Raw genomic sequence first — 17,955 nt, 5'->3', positions numbered from 1 at the left:
AAATATTCAATTTCTATTCTTTCCTAATTATTTTTTTCATGGAAAATTTGTTTTATTTTATCGCAATTGTTTATATTTGTTCTTGATATTTTTTTTTTTTAAATATTTGTTAATACATAAATACCGGACATAATTTCCATAATTGAGTATTTAACATCAAGGTTATTAAAATGCCTTGATTGTTTTATAGCAATATTTGCAGAAATCTTGAGGCTATGCCTCCACCTAGAAAATCATGAACTATAAAATTCTTGTGTCATATATAAACATCAATATTTATTATAAATAAAAGCTAAATAGTACTTGGATTTTCCAATTCTTCATTAATGATGAATTAAACTTTAAAAAAATATATAATTTTTCATCTGATTATTAAAAATTATTTTATTATGATTTTTAAATTAATGAAAAATTTATAATTATTCTATATTGTACTAGTGTAGTATAATATAAATAAATTAATTGTAAATAATATATAGTGCAACCTTGAAAAAATTCATTCAACAAATATTTATGTATAAACATAATGCATTTAAATACAAGGATCATCATGATAACTTAATCTTAAACATAATGGTCGTTAACATTGTCTATCTATGTCAAAGAACCATGACATTTTATATGTGCGTATATATACGTTATGGTCCAATTGATTTTTAAACTTTACCACGCTTTCATTATTTATTCAATACAACACAAGTGTTTTAATATAAAATAAGTTAACAATTATAAAAAATACTAATTATTTATGAAGCATTGACATATGCATATTTCACAAATATAAAATAAATTCATAGTAAATGTAACTTGTAATCTATAAAGTCCAAGCACACTCATATACTCATTAAATTAAAAGTAATTTTTTTTATCTATAAAACAGGAATCGACGTACAAATTATATTTGTGATTTTAAAAAATTTACGTGTGATTTATTTGCAAAATAAATTAGGCTTTCCCTATCAATAAAAAAAAACAAGTAAATAATTTATGACCTTCACTTAATGACTTTGGTTATTCAGAGGATCAGAGCCCTCGTGAACTTTGATGTATACTTATTGAATTCAGAGCAAATATAAATTGAATAATTGGAGCTTGTTTATTCGCTAAACATTGCTTCTAAATTGTATTTTATTTTTGACAACACAAGGCTACAATATTTTTTTCTAAGCAAATATTATATTCATTAAGAAAAAAAACTCGTGACTATTTGAAATAGTCCATATAGAATTAAAAATAATTGATTATATAAAAAATAGGATGATACCAGTGTCTATTTTTAGGTCAGATTTATTATTTTATTATTTATTTATATTGATTAATTGTTTTATTAGAAATAATTTTTAAATCAATATATATTTTTTTAAATGAGATGTATTAATGACCTATGAAAAAGATGATAACTATAACAAATAAAACAAAAAGTTAGTCGTAGAAGGACAATAGCGGTGAACGATCCCGGGTTCTCTTTGAAGCGAGATTGATATAAAAGCTTGCCCCACGAAGTTAAAAACAGACACTCAGTTCCCGACAAGCGACTTGAATAAAACTAACTTGTTCCCGAATTATCGGATTTAAATTTTTTTTTTTTTTTTGCTTAATGTTTTTTATTGAAAAAAGGAAAAGTGAATGTACGATAGAAAAAAGAATAATTTGTGAAAGGTGTTTTGTGGTATTTTTTTTTAATTGTTTTTTTTGGTATAAAAAAACAAAGCGTGTTTAGTTTTTTATTTAAAAAAAAGTGATTAAACAATATTAATTTAAAGTGCAAAATGAAAATTTTAATTATTAAAATTAATTGATTTAACAAAGATATTGTATTTTTTTGTATTAAGAAAGTTTCATGAAAATATAAACGTGTGAGTGTGTCATTTTATTCGAGTTCAGTCAACCGAATCACACTATAATTTCTACAAATTACTATTCACATTTACTGAAATAAAGGTCGGTAGATTAAAAAAAAATTAAATTTAAATAATTTTATTATTAAACCTAGATAAATATTATGAAATTCAAGTTAATTTAAAAATAATTATCATATATGAAATAAAAATAAAAAAATATCATTGTACATTTAATTGTGACATTTGTCTATGAGCCATAATTATTATTTGGCAATTGAAAGTTTTGCAAACTTTCTTCAATTGCCTTCAATGTCTCTTTATTTGAGGTCGGTACTCACAAGATTTAATTGTATGAATACATTGAAGTTATGTTAAACATAACTGCAGATATAAAAAAAATACAAATCATTACATTTTCATGCAGGTCATTCAAGTATTTTAAAAAATAAAAAATAAACACACCTGTTTCGACACAAAAAAATTTCACAATCCTACTTTGATACTGACTCAGTTGTCCTGTTATTTTTTTTATTTATTTTTTTTGTTTTTTACAGTTTAAAAAAAGATAACTCGAGATAAAAATTAATAGCCAGTTTAAACATTTCCAAGAGAATGTACGTCATGAGAAAATATCCCGGGGGAATCCCGTGTATATTGAGTTCGATACACTCCTCAGTAAACATCAATCGGTCAAATATATTTTTAGATATACATACATGTATATAAATAATATTTAAATAATATTCACGATAAGAGCATAAATTAAATCTTGTTATAAAAAAAAAAAAAAAAAGTAATTCACTATTTTGCAAATTAACATCTGATTAGTCATGATACATAATTTTACAAGCCACTAAAGTATCAATCAAGTTATTAATCATTAATGACTTGACACTAGTATAATTAGAAAAAATATATATTAATAAAAATAATAATAATTAAGATATTGCAATGTACCTCTATTCAATGAAAGTTTCAATTATTTCACAAGTATTTCATTGCAACATCATACATATAGAAAATTTTACAGCACTCTTATATTTGACACCAATTTATGCAATATTTTTTTCTCTTTTTTTTATTATCGTAATTTGTTTTGTACTAGAAAATAAATAAATAAATAAACATTATAAAATAGTTGACTATTTTAGTTTTGTTAAATGTATTATTTTAATTTTTTTTTAAATATTGTTATTGTGTTTTAAAATTTAATAATTTTTCAAAAAAGCCATGACGTAGGACATGGATGAAGGCCATGTAATCCTTAGCCTTACTACAAAGTTTTGATTTCACCAAAACAAGGTGACTCGTTCCATCAAAATGACCCGGGTGTATGTCAATGAGAAAAAAATTAAAACCGGTCTTACATATGTTATTAAAAAATATAAATAATAAATACACAAATAAAATTTAAAAACTTTACATGCACACTGAGATTGAATGTGCAGATTATTTATTAATTTTGCAATTGTTAATTAGATGGGTTCACTTCAGCAACAGTCGCTATTGAAAGGAAAAAATATCGACAGAAGAGAAGCCAATGCACTTGTTCATCAAATTTTTATGAACATTCAGGCAAATTATTCAAATGAAATTGCAATTATTTATGATGGTAAGTCACAAAGTTGTTGTTGTTTTTTATTTTTTCTAATTGTTATTAATTTTTTTTTTTTTGTATTTATTATTTAGATGACAATGGAATGGAACATCAAGTTTCATATCAAGAATTAGAAATAATGACAAATAAAATTGCTCGTACACTTCGTAATTTTTGCAAACCACGTGACAATGGTGATTCAATTGTTGCTGTTTCCATGAAACCATCTCATTATCTTCCAATAACTTTGCTATCAATTTTAAAATCCGGTATGGCATATTTGCCATTGGACGTTGAGTTTCCAGAATCAAGAGTTAAGCATATCCTCGTTGAATCTGAACCACTTATTGTCATTATTGACGGAGGTAAATTATACGGAAAAAATAATAAATAAATAAATTATCAACAATATATAACTAAACGTAAATGGAAGCAATGAATAAGTCCTTGATTATTCTTAATAAGATGTAGAGCATATTTTTAACCCTGAGTGATATTATTTTAATAAGTCGAAAAAATTAATACAAGGGAAGCCACTTCCTGTTAAATTTATGATTAAACATCAAGGATAAATTTTTTTTTACCCTTCTCCTCTCCTCAACAATTAGTTATTTGCATAAAAAATTAATATTACAATTATTTATTTATATTATACTATTTTTTATTAACTTTTCATATAGTAATTATTTATTGCAACATTTGATTGTCACATTTTAAATCTACATAATGAATAGAAATAAATTTTTTTTATTTATTTCAAAGGCAACAAGTCAATTTATGAGGAAACACCTACTGTAACATATAACGAACTATGGGAAAAATCGAAGAGCGAGTCTAATGAGCCTCTCAATCACAAAGATGATCCTGAACAACTGGCTATTGTTTTGTATACTTCCGGTAGTACTGGTGTGCCAAAAGGTGTCAGACTTCCACATGCAACATTATTAAATCGATTGCAATGGCAATGGCGTGAATTGCCTTATCAAAAAAATGAAGAACGTTGTATATTTAAAACAGCATTGACATTTGTTGATAGTGCACCAGAAATATGGGGACCATTACTACAAGGAAAAACACTTGTTGTTGTTCCAAAACATGTTACTAAAGATCCAGAAAAATTTATTGATACACTTGAAAAACATAAGGTATTTCATTGATATGTGATGATATGTCAATAAAAAATTGCTAATGAATTGATCAATTTTTTGTTTGTCTAGATTCGTAGACTTGTTTTGGTACCATCACTTTTACGATCGATGCTAATGTACTTTGGTCTCAGGGTAAATATAATTACTAACAATATATTTTTTAATGAATATTATAATAATTGAAAAATAAATTATTAAAGGATGATTCAAATATATTACAAGATTTAAAACTTTGGATTTGTTCTGGTGAGCCATTACCTTCAATTTTGGCAAAACAATTTTTTGAAAGATTTCAAAAATTTGGTCATACACTTGCTAATTTTTATGGTAGCACTGAAGTTATGGGTGATGTAACTTATCATCTTTTAAATAGTGTCAATCAACTTGAGGGCATGGATAAAGTTCCAATTGGTAAGACATTATGATTAATTACTAGCGCATTAAATTATAATTCTATCAAGAATATATAATAATTTTTTTATGGTATCATCAGGTCGACCTCTAGACAACTGCATAATTTATCTGATCAATAAAGACCTTCAGCTTGTTCCCCAAGGTGAAGTTGGTGAATTAGTTGTTGCAGGTCGTAATCTAGCTGCTGGATATATTCGAGGAAGAGATCCTTATAGATTTATCAACAATCCTCATGCCATTGACCCAGGTAAATTAATTTTAATATTCTATTTTATTTTTTATTATAAACTTTTTCATGTTTTCATTCATCTCAAGTATAAAACAACATGTATAATTGATTAATCGAGACCTATTTTGTTGAAGCGATGATAAATTAAAACAAACAAATTAAATTAGCTTACAAAAGAAATATCTCACACCTTCAAGTAGATGGCCATCGCAAAATTGCCATGTCAAAATTAAAACATGATGTTAAATTATTCGAATAATCAACTCATAAATAATAATACCGTTCTATGAAAGAAAAAAAAAAGAAAAATAAAGTTTTAAATTATTCATATGTTCAACCAATTAACCCATACAATCACTTTGACTTATAAACTCAACACTCATTTTCGATCGTCGACCTTACCCGTTTACGCGTCATTCATAACAATAATTTGAATAATTAAAAAAAATAATTAAAAATCGCTATTAACATCCTCAATTAAATTTATTTTGCAATTCATTTAATTGCATTTAAAAAAATAGCAATAAATTAATGTAATATTTATGTAAATAGAAAGAGAAATAAATATCGTTTATATATAATAAAAATAATATCAATACAACTTGTCACATGAAATAATAAAATATATAAATTAAAAAAGAGTTATTAAAAGTGTCAGAATTAAATTTTATATCTAATGCGTTCTACAATGTATCAAGCAACATAATTGGCATGAAATAGTGATTTAATATTTATTTTAATTACGTTCTATTTAATGATTTTTATCGTTAACAGAATATTATTAATATATTATTCAAATCATTTGAATAATCAAGGTTTTTTTTATTTTATTTTTTTTTGTACATTGTAAAGTAATACGAAATAAATTTTTTTTTTATTAATCAACCTACATTTTTTTTTTTTTTTGATTTTTTATAAAATCAGAGTATTCAACAATATATCGAACTGGAGATTATGCGAGAATCATCAAGGGTACCATAATCTACGAGGGTCGTACAGATTCACAAATAAAAATTCGAGGACATCGAGTAGATCTTGCTGAAGTTGAAAAATCAGTTGCTTCAGCTCCAGCCGTAGATAAAGCAATTGTTCTTTGCTACAAACCTGGTGAATTATCACAGGTATATTTTTTAATAATTTATTTCAAAATTAAATAAAAATACTTTATCAAAATTTTTAATGTAAATGTTTTTTTTTTTCGCTAGGCTTTAATTGCATTTGTTACTGCAAAATCAGATACTTCATTATCAGGTTTACAAATTGAAGATTATTTGCAAACTAAATTACCACCATATATGATACCACAAGTAATTGTCATTGACAATATTCCACTATTGATAAATGGCAAAACTGACAGACAAACATTATTAAAAATGTATGAAAATTCAAGTTTTCAAGATAACAATAATAATGAAAAAATTGATTGTAATTATACTGGTGTTCCTGAGAGTTTATTGGAACAAGCAAAAGTACTTTTTCCAACAGTGGCATCAGTTATTGGAAAAAGTTCAAGATCCATAGTTAATATTAATTCAAATTTTTATGAATTAGGTGGTAATTCATTGAATTCAATTTATACTGTTACAAAATTACAAGATCAAGGATATCAAGTTGGAATAACTGATTTTTTAACAGCTAAAAATATGAAAGATATTTTGCTTAAAATGACAATTTGTTCAAAAAATCAAGACAGTAATGATACCTCGGAAAAACCAAAATTTTTCATTGAACCATTTCAACATTCACATAAAGCTGAAGTATCTAGGTAAGTAAAATTATAAAGATTAAAATAAATCATAAATATAAATTATAAATATTTTATTTTAATTTTTGTAGAATTGTAGCTGACAGTTTTTATGCAAAAGCAGATTTAGAAAGATGGCTTGCTCCAGATATTGAGCTAAGTGATTATTATGATTTAATGGATGAACTTTGGGATCCTCTTGTGGAAAAAGGATTTAGTTTTGTTGTAAGATCAGCAGATGCTGAAAAAAAATTACTTGGTGCTTCATTAAATTTTGATACATGGGATGAGCCAGTTTGTGATATCAAATCAAAGCTAATAATTGTATTTGATTTTTTGGAATATCTTGAATGTCCAATAAGAGAAACAAAATTACCACGTGGTAAGGGAAAAGTTTTACATAGTTTTATGATGGCAACAAATGCTGATTTAAGTCCTGCAGAAAATGTCATTGTTATTAATGAAATGGAAAATGAGTGTCTTGCTTTGACACGTAGAAAAGGCTTTGAAGGAATTTTTACAACTAATACGAGTCCATTGACACAGGTATGACAACTATTTATAAATATATAAATTAAAAAAAATATATTTATATTGTTAATTGTACATTATTTAATTATTTTAAAATATTTTTTAGCAACTGGATATTGACGTTTACGGTTATGAGGTACTTTTGGATTATCAAGTTAACAAATACGTTGCTCCTGATGGTACAAAACCGTTTGGTCTTGCTTCAGACGATCAACGTGCACTTTGTTCTTGGAAAAAAGTCAATTAAATTTAATTTTATTATAAATAAAACCCAATCATTTAAAACAAACGCTAATTGTAAATAATTTGTATATATTTCCACTCAAAGATAAATGGAAACAACATCCTTAGATTATTTACCAGCGTTGTTGAATAGTTTAACATAAGCATTTACAATTTAATTAAATAATTGATATTTTTTTCTAGTTGGTATATACATTATTATTATAAAAAAAAAAACAAATTTATTGAGTTTAAATACAAACTTTATAATAATTACAATATAATAATAATACAACAAAAAGGAATGTTTTTTTTTTTTTCAAAATTCAGTCAATGTTTTAACGATAAACAAAACTAGTAGCTTGAAAACCTGAATGAAAATAATTAACTGATATTTAATAATTAAAATAGTGTTTACCATATAATTATGATTTGACAAATATAAAATCATTTGCCAAATTATTTGGATGTGTTACTAAACTGTGGACATAGTATCCTTGTAATTTCATGTAATCAATCATTTCTTGACGATCATTTTCAGCATGAGTAAATTCAACTGATAGTGTCTTTAAAAAATAAAAAGTAAAACATTAGTGTTATTCTAATAATTGTAATAAAAAATGTGTGCATTAATTTACCTTTATATCTACTAGATTGAATGGTATTGTCTTGAGAATACTCATTTCATCTCCCTCAATATCCAAGCTAAAATAATCAACTGTTTTTATTTCAAGTGCTGCAATATATGATGCCAAAGGAAAACATTGAACACCCACGTGAATTCCATGATGAGCACGATCCATTGTATTTTTTTCAGAATTATTTTCACTTGAATTATGAATACGACCAATATTATTTGCCATTAAAAATGAAACCTATAAATATTTTTAATCATTAATAAACATGCAAAAAAAAAAAAGAATGTAATTTTAAAAAATTTATATATTTACACTCATAGGATAGGGCTGAGTGCTAAGACACGTAGGTGACAAATGAGATCTTCGTTTTTTCTTTAACATTTTACGAAAATTTATTGGATCTGCTTCAATCAAAAGACCAGTCCAGCCAAGTGATCGTTCCAGGCTCAAAGTGTTGCTACGAGTTTCTCCATCATATGCTCCACACTCGATAAAAAATCCATTTGTCTATTTAAACAAAAAATAAATAAAACAATTAAATAAATAATCAATTGTATTTTTTTTTTTTTAACCAACAAAAAAATTTTAAATAACCTTGTTATTAAATATTTTTTTAATTATTTGTGCTTGACCCATAGACTGCTCAATAATATCAGGTTCTGCCAGATTCAAATATGAATGAATATTTTCATTGATAAATTTACTTATTATCCAATTATTGCGAATTTCTTTGAGCAATTTTACATCAAACATGGAAATATCTTTTTTGTTGTACCATTTTTTGTCTGTTTGATTGAAAAATCGGTTCAATTCTATATAAAATAAAATAAAATTTAAGGTTAAAATAATTTTAAAAATATATTAATTCATTTTACATATAATTAACTCATTTTTACCTGGATTAAACATGTCAAAAGATAGCCTGTCATCATTGTCATTAAAATTTATCATTGATGATGGTGAATTGTAAAAAAATTGCATGATAAATATTGTACTTAGTAAACAGCAAATGAGGAAAATTAAAGCTGTTTTTTTTCTCCAAAAATTTCTGCTACTTCTTGATGTAAAAAAAATATTTGGCTACGAAAAAGAATATATTAATTATTAAATTTTAATGTTATTATTTATTTTATTAAATTAATAAAAAATATATACGCACGTTTGACATTTTTATTAAATTTTATTATATTAAACTTCTTGATGTATTTGTTCACTTTTTTCAATTCACAATTTATGAAAATGTTTGGTAAATTTTTCACTCGATGACACCACATTGAACGTTCATTTATTTTTGATTATTTATTTACGTTTCAAATATATTTATCGTGAAACATTTCTTGATACATGACAAAACTTAAATACATTGGTTTTTATTTTTAGATATATAATAAAATAATAATAAAATATCTAAAAGTTTCTTATCTTTTTTTTTTTTTTCTTTTTTCGTGCTAGTTGGTCTATTGAGTCCCTTTTTATCTGTTAATGTATAAATGCTTGGTCGAAAAAGACTTAAAACTATACTCGTGAATTATATGACGCATACGTTCTAAATTTATTTCTATTTAGCCACGTACTAAATAGAAATAGTAAGCTCTAATAGACAAATTGTGTGCAAGAGACAAAAAAAAAAAAATTAAATGAGATATCTATGTAGATAAGAACAAAAAAATATTATTTTTAATTTATAGAAATATATAAAAGTGCAGTTATTTTATACTACAAAAAACACAAATGAATATATTTTTAAGTAATATTTATTTTAAATTAAAAATAAATAAAAAAAAAAACAATTATTATCCACTGTCAAATGTCATTTACACTGAGTTGAACTCGAGGAAAAGAAAATCACAAAATCAAGATAATATTTACAGTTTATGAATAATTATAAGCACAAGTATAAAAGAGACCTTGAAAAATTTTACAGCCTGTACAATTTTATGTAACATAAAATATGATTTATTCTTGTTTCAATCATTCAATCAGTAGTTGAGTATGTTTAAACCTGCTTGCAAATTTCATTGCAAAAGAGTGTACAATTTCTCTGATTTGTAATATGGTAACACACACGTGTATCAATTACACCAGTTACATAATTATAATAATATATTATTTTTTCAAATGAATTTTCGTGATGAACCAATAAAATGAAATTTATTTATTCATCATTAATTTAATTTATAGAAAAGTTAAATTAAATAGCAGGTGGTAATTATTCAACAAATGTTTTTTTAACAAAGTATGTTAATCTAGAATTAAAAAATATTTTAATACAACTATGCAACAATATTATTATTTAAATTTTATATATTTCAAGTGAAAAAAAAAAAAATATCGGCCTATATTTGTAATAAATATTAAAAGGGAAAATAGCATTTAAATATTATTATTATTATTAATAGTGATAAGTAATAATAATATTTTTTTTAAATATATAATTTCATATTGAAGATTTCATTATTATCAACAAGTGGTTAATATCATATCTTTAAATAAATAAATAAATAAATTGCATTGAGGTCCATCTTTAGTTAACACAAAGAATTATAAAAATATTTTATTAATTAACCGCGATAATTCTACGTTTAATTCAAATAATAAAATATAATTTAGTATTGTTATTTAACATTTAAATATATATATTGAAAAAACTTGAAATATTTTTAGAATTAAAAAAATAAAATTAATAAAATTCATTACGCTGTTGTAATAATATATTTTAGCATATAAAATTATGAAGAAATAAAAATAAGAAATAAAATTTAATAATAATATAAATAATTAATTTAAAATACCAAAACAACTGTAATATGTTAATAAAAATATGTCAAAAAATAAATTAAATTTTAAATTTTCTCATTGAAATTAAACCACTCCTTAATTAATCAACTTGCACTTTCGTCAACGGTTCGTCGCATTACCATACAGCCTTCATAAAAATGTATGTATATATATAAAAAAAAAAAAAAAAAAAGGCAAGATATTATTGATAAGTGCAACAAGCTATGGGGCATCTCTATTTTTATTAACCACGTATTTATAATAATGTATACATAAAAATAAAGAAGAAGAAGAAGAACATAAAATTTTTTTGGAATTTCATCGCTTGATTAATTGTATACAATCTCTTCGAATCCTGAATTTTACATAAATTTTATTTATTTTCATATATATACATGTAGGTATATATTTATGATTATTTTATTATCACTATATATTGACCCTCAATTCCGCATTTGCGACATTCCAACTGGTTTTTACGGTTTTCGGGAAGTGTCGCGCCGCCAACCTGACGCCACATCGCAATGTCCAAACCTGATCATCTATGTTTCATATGTCTACACAAATACAACTACTAATTAACATGAATTTCCCACTCTAGGTGATGATCATAATTTATTCATCAACAACCTACAAGTCATCACGGATGTACATTGCTTGATTGTTAAAACATCACACTTGATGATCCATTGTCTAACTGTTTTTTTTTTTTTTTATCTTTTAAATGTATTTGTATATTTTACTTCTTTGCATATGGGGATTTCCTATTTTAATTTGATTTAATTTATCACTCTTTATTACACCTTTATAATAAATTAAATTTCCACACAATTAATAAATATTTAAATCAATAAAATTTCAATTATCATTATAAACTTGATGAGGTAGTTAAAAAATTTATACAGTAGCTGTATTTTTTTTTAAATTAAAAAAAGGCCTGTTTTTTAATTATTATTATTTTATTTTTTTCAAATTCAACTTAGTTTGATTTACAACACTTGTATATATTTATATTTTTTTTTTTTTTTTTTTTTTGGTGGAATTCCGAGATAATCTGAGGCTCAAATTTAATACTGGCGCCATAACTAGACGTTTCATATTAATTATAATCCATAATAAAAAATATATGCCGCCAAAATAATTATTCTAAAAACTACTTTACTTGTGAAATTTTGACAAGAGAGAATAAGGTGTTATTCGATAAAATGATTAATGGATTTTTTTGCAAATGCATTCACCAAATTTAATTAAATGAATATTTTATATTTTTTTTTTCAATTTAAAAATGGTAATTTTTCATTCCAATGAATAAGAGTGAGACAATAATAAATAACAACTGGCTACTGTTTTTTTTTTTTCATCAAATCTAATAAATCATACTCAAAAATATGATTTAAAAAAAAAAAAAAAAAAAAAATTATATATATGAAAATTGAACTGATTATTTTATTATTATAATATTAAAAAAAAAAAAAATTCAAGTATCTAAATTGCTGTTTAACTTTGTTTATAAATATGTATATCTATAAACATATTTTATTTATTTATTCAAATTATATTATTTCATGTTTTTTTATTATTTTAATTTAAGCAAAACTATCAAAAAAAAAAAATAAATAAATAATATATACGTTGACTTGTGACTTATTTATTAATCTACATCTATAAACTAGAACGTTTGACGTCAATAATAATTATAATGATTTGTTATTGCCATAATTTTAAATATCAATTAATATTTATTGTTTATTTTCATAAACAACAAGTATCTTGATGACCCTCAAATATTTTTTTAAAACATCTTTCTCGTTCATTGACTTTAAAATTTATCTTCAAACAAAATATCAATAATATCAATTGAAATATTTTCTATTTTATATTATAAATAAATAAATCAATCAATCAATAAAAACATGTTATTATTTGTAATTTATTAATCAGCAGATTCATCTTTTAATTTATTTTCAAATAAAAAATATGTAGGTTGATGAAATCTAGTATTGTATTTGTGCAAGGTCGTTTGTTGATTGATGCTGGAAAAGTTTATTATTTTTTTTTTTTTTCTTCCAGCAATCAATTACGGTCAGGGATTATTTTTAGAGATAAATACGCAAGGAACACTCATCAGGATATAGTTATCTTAGCACCTACGCATTTACATTGTTAATTCAAGATTAACATCTTGACCCACTAACTATGTCATCATATTTAAAATAACAATAAGAAAATAACAATACAGATTTTTTTTAATGATATTTAATCAAATTATTTCATCAAATAATAATTTATATATTTATTTATGTATATATACTGTTATAAATTTTTTAAAAAAATTGGATGACAAAACGAAATTAATTCAGATATTATTTAGCATCTAGAATCAGAATTTGTAAATTGAATTTTTAAATAATTTTCCATGGATTTTTGTACTCAAAGCACACTTCAAAGACTGAAGAATATTTTAGGGATTATTACTTTGTTGAGAGCCGAGCAATTGAGTGAGAAAAATTCACTGATAATTTATGTAACATCATTACATCAGTGACTTTGGAAACAACATACCAAAAAATAATTTAAAATGAAAAAAAAAATCTAAGCATTATCAACAAAAAAAAAACCATTTATATAATTTTCAATATAAATTCAAACATAATTTTATAATATAAATGATTATTGTTATTATTATTACAAAATTACTCATATTGTTTTTTTGTTTTTTGATTATATCATCATCAGGATTCTTCACCGACTGTTTGATGGAAAATGACCAAGGTAATACGAGTTTTCAAGTGTGTTACGTTAACAAATCCAAACACCAGAAATAAAAACGAAAATAAAAAAAAAATTCACATTTATATTTCGCTCGCGTAATTCCATGTACGCCCCATTGGATTAAAGTGAAAGTTTTTTTTTTTTTTTAAATTAAATTTCTCAATGGTTCATCCTCTGCGTAAATCATCGTCAACATGTCATCTTGAACATTGTCAGGATCGTAACAGACAATATACACTTGATAGATAAATATTTCAAAAAAAATATATATATATTTATATGGTTGAGAATCTTGATGATTTTATTGAAAAAAAAAATAATTTTTTACTTGTGATGTAACTGTTTCAGCCAACGATTCACGTCACAGTATATATACCTCGACAGACTTGAAAATATTAAAGGACAAATTAAGCTGGTTCTTATTCATTTAATAAAAATTTTTTTAATTTTTTTTCCAGTGTGGAATTTGCTTGAGGGCGTGAGATCTATACTCTCTGTTACCAGGATGGCGCCTGGATGATAAAAAATAATATAAAAAAAAAAATTCAAGCGTGGGCTTGTCACTGAATTTTATTTACAAAGTTCTTCGCATACCATCGAGAGATGTATCAAAATGATGAAAATGATAAAATTATTTTTAAAATATATTGAGGTAATTGAACGACCTTGTCTGGAACGTATATATATTTTTTTTCTTTTTCTCTTTTTAAATTCCATATAAATATATTAATTGATTTATCCAACTACTTGTTGAGATTTAAATTGTTTAGCAGTCTCTTTCTCTCTTTTTTTTTTCTCTAATTAAAATGTAACAAATTTAATTTAACGATGAGATTATTAACCAGCTAGCTATCAATGTTAATTGTTTTTTTTTTTTTAAATTTTTGTTTTTAGTTTTTTGGAATTTTCAAGTCTGCAAAATGCAAAATAAAATATTAAAAATGACAACGTGGGTGAGATATATAATCGCTTGTCAAATTTTTATTTATTTGTCGAGAACACCCATTGTGAATATACTTAAAAATAATGTGTCCGTTATTGTGTTAAAAATGTCAAACCAATCGGCTTAAATACGAATAAAATAATAATTGATTATAGGGTTATTCAATTTCAATGTTTTTGATTTTGATTTTTTTTTTTAAATGCACTCGATGATTATAATACTGCCAAAGATTAAAATTTTTATTATCAATTATTTTTCAGTTGAGGATACAGCTCTTGTGGGTGAATGTAATATTTATTCATAAATTTATTTTCAAAAAGTAATAAAATATTTATAACATTGTCTGATGAAGAATTTTTTTAAATCAAACATTAATTCTGAATATTTATATATATTTTTATGCGAAAATATTCACACATTGTCCAATAATATTTATGAAGTTATTATTTCCAATTTTTTTTTTGTTTTTTATTTATTTATATTTTATCACATTCCAAGCTATTATTAACACCCTCTTAAAAAAAAAAAAAACAAATTATATACAGTAAGTTTAAAAAATATTTTTTATAATTTTTTAAGTTGTTATTTATTATTTTTTTTTTAAACAATTAAAAAGTATTAAAATTATTATAGTTACTTGCGTAAAAATAATAATATTTTAGAGTATATATTCAATGCAATTTATAACTGTTGTTTTATTAATTAAATTTTATAAAATAATAATACCGGAAAATGTTGATAATTTTCATACAAATATTTTGTATCAGACAAAACAGGAGATACCGGTTTTATAGTTTCTCGGAGATTAATTTATGATGGAATCTCGAAGACGACCTTTCGAGGACGACTAAAACTTGACTTGTTTTTTAAATATATATTTATATAAAATTAAAAAGGTCTAACGGATCACATCGATCTTGTGCTCCGATTTTTTATTTTGACCACAATACTAATTATTAATTAAAAATAATTTCAATTATTTGTTATTTTAATTGTTTTATTATCAAATTTGCAATAAAAGGGATACGTATGAAACGGATATGCATAAAACAAAACAAAAAAAAAAATTTTTAATCATCAGGAAAGGGAAGTTGTCACTCTTTGTCGATCATTACAACAGTCATTGGCCTTTCATGACAATAACTGGATTTTTTATCTATTTTTTTTTTTTAAATATTTAACACTTGATTTTGACATCATCTGACATCTACGCATGGAAATTGAAATATTGTGGTGGGTTATATAAAAAAATAAAAAAATAAATAATTAGAATTTAACAACAAAAAAAATGAATAAGTAATAATTTTTTTTATTTCTCTGACGCACGAAGTGATGTATTTTTATTAACTGACATTTAGATAAATGCTGATATAATTTTTTTTTTTTTATCTTCCTTTTTTTTCAGTCTCATCCGTTCTAAATATTTATATTTTATTTATAATCATGAAGTGAGAAATTTCCTTTTCTATAAAATTAAAAAATATAATAAAAAATAAATTGAAATGATTCAGTTTATACACAAAAGCTATATCAAGCTATTTTTTATTTTATTTTAAATATAGTAAAATTATGAAATTTATACTCGGAATAATAATATTTATAAATACCACAATTGCTCAACAACAAATTGCAAATAATATTTTCCCACAAAATATTCTCATTACAATCTTGAAAAAATAATAAATAAATTTAAAAAAAAAACACGATAATTAAATAAAAAATAATTAAACAAAATAAATTATTTTTAGTCAATAATTGGTGAATCAAAAATTATTTAAAAATAAATTTTACTTGTTATCTCAGTGAGTTATAAAACATTATAATTAAATATGAATATTTCCTGCTGGAATTCAATTATCATAATATTATTGTGACTCACACTATCAATTATAAATAAAAAAAAATTCTCTGAAATATTCTCATCAACTTTCCTCCAGATAAAAAACATAAAAAAAATAACAATTTTAATTATCTAAAAATACATTCTAGCCAACGATAATAAAAATAATAATAATAAATTAATTGAAAAAAAAAAATCAAAATTCAAACAATAAAAATTTGTTTGTAATTTTTTTTTTTCTAAACTTTGCAATGTCTGGCACTAATTTTCAAACATACCAGACAAAAATAGCTGATTCATCAAAAAATAACAATAATCATAAATTTCGATAGCAAGATTATCATCAATTGACCAATTAACTCACGAAATATTCATCTCGCGTGAGATCATTGACATCATTCTGTCCATCTCATTTATCGAGTTGAAAAAAAAAAAAAACAGCAAACAATGAAATTATTTATAAGAAAAAAAAAATGAATAAAAAACCTAATTCCTAAATAATAATTAATGATAAAAAAAAAAAAAATAATTACACGTAATAAAAATAAAATGGGCAATAAATACGTATTTTAATTTATTAATGACATATCGATTAAGACATGAAGAAGAAAATTGAGTAGTGCAAAAAAAAAGAAAAAAAAAATATAAAAAAAATTCCATAACTCGCATAATATATAAATACTTGAATCAAAAAGTTACGTAATAAAATAACCGACAATGTCTCGAGCTAAATATGGCATAATTTTTTGCATGAATCATACAAAAGCAAGCTAGACATATTTAATATAAACTTCTAACAATAAATATAAACAATTATTAATTTTATTTTTTAAAAGTATCATCATAATTTCCATTCATTGATGCAAATGAAATTGTTTTTTAAAAAATATATATAAAAATAAGAATTATTTCATATATTTTATAATTTTGTTTTTTTTTTTATTTTTCTTTAAATATAATGATGATAAATTATTTAATGAATTGTTATTGTTTTAAAATAATTTATTATGTATTTTTTTGCAATTTTTGGGAGCAAAATCAAGGACGACCGGAAAAAATTTTAGCATTGTTTATTTAAATAAAAGAAATATATATTATATTGCGTATTGTTTGAATTTATCATTTTGTTAAAGATTTGAGATTTATTTATACAATTATCCAGATGAGATATGTATCTTTTATGAATGCGTGGCAGGCCGTGTCGGCCAATGAAAAAGCTCACAAGCCAACACATCAAGATAATATATACCATACAAAT

The 17,955-nt window shown here is 23.4% G+C and overlaps 2 protein-coding genes and 1 long non-coding RNA gene across 3 annotated transcripts in view; 1 reads left to right on the top strand and 2 right to left on the bottom strand.

The window, feature by feature from the left end:
- LOC122848503 overlaps positions 1–17,955 on the bottom strand; it is a 31,493-nt gene that overhangs the window by 6,721 nt on the left and 6,817 nt on the right. The window lies entirely within an intron of this gene.
- Positions 1,507–8,376, top strand: LOC122848499 (linear gramicidin synthase subunit C). Its single transcript, XM_044146594.1, has 11 exons — positions 1,507–1,941; positions 3,321–3,453; positions 3,531–3,803; positions 4,201–4,583; positions 4,656–4,718; positions 4,787–4,997; positions 5,080–5,247; positions 6,154–6,350; positions 6,435–6,994; positions 7,066–7,519; positions 7,611–8,376. Exons 2-11 carry the CDS (start codon positions 3,321–3,323, stop codon positions 7,749–7,751), a joined length of 2,583 nt encoding a protein of 860 aa, XP_044002529.1. The 5' UTR covers positions 1,507–1,941; the 3' UTR covers positions 7,752–8,376.
- LOC122848501 lies at positions 7,949–10,185 on the bottom strand. Its single transcript, XM_044146596.1, has 6 exons — positions 9,524–10,185; positions 9,261–9,444; positions 8,959–9,176; positions 8,677–8,871; positions 8,365–8,601; positions 7,949–8,292 (listed from the first exon to the last, which is right to left on the bottom strand). Exons 1-6 carry the CDS (start codon positions 9,530–9,532, stop codon positions 8,152–8,154), a joined length of 984 nt encoding a protein of 327 aa, XP_044002531.1. The 5' UTR covers positions 9,533–10,185; the 3' UTR covers positions 7,949–8,151.

This window comes from Aphidius gifuensis, linkage group LG2, assembly GCF_014905175.1.
Source record: "Aphidius gifuensis isolate YNYX2018 linkage group LG2, ASM1490517v1, whole genome shotgun sequence".
Taxonomy (NCBI): domain Eukaryota; kingdom Metazoa; phylum Arthropoda; class Insecta; order Hymenoptera; family Braconidae; genus Aphidius; species Aphidius gifuensis.
This window is presented reverse-complemented; position numbering and strand designations above follow the sequence as displayed.

What these genes read in the sequence shown, in the direction of transcription:
- LOC122848499 (XM_044146594.1), top strand. Translation starts at nt 3,321, where the DNA reads ATGGGTTCACTTCAGCAACAGTCGCTATTGAAAGGAAAAAATATCGAC. An exon ending in CATGGATAAAGTTCCAATTG is followed by an intron (nt 4,998 to 5,079) that starts GTAAGACATTAT and finishes TGGTATCATCAG; the next exon opens with GTCGACCTCTAGACAACTGC. An exon ending in TCCTCATGCCATTGACCCAG is followed by an intron (nt 5,248 to 6,153) that starts GTAAATTAATTT and finishes TTATAAAATCAG; the next exon opens with AGTATTCAACAATATATCGA.
- LOC122848501 (XM_044146596.1), bottom strand. An exon ending in TTTTGACATGTTTAATCCAG is followed by an intron (nt 9,177 to 9,260) that starts GTAAAAATGAGT and finishes TATTTTATATAG; the next exon opens with AATTGAACCGATTTTTCAAT. An exon ending in TCAATCTAGTAGATATAAAG is followed by an intron (nt 8,293 to 8,364) that starts GTAAATTAATGC and finishes TATTTTTTAAAG; the next exon opens with ACACTATCAGTTGAATTTAC.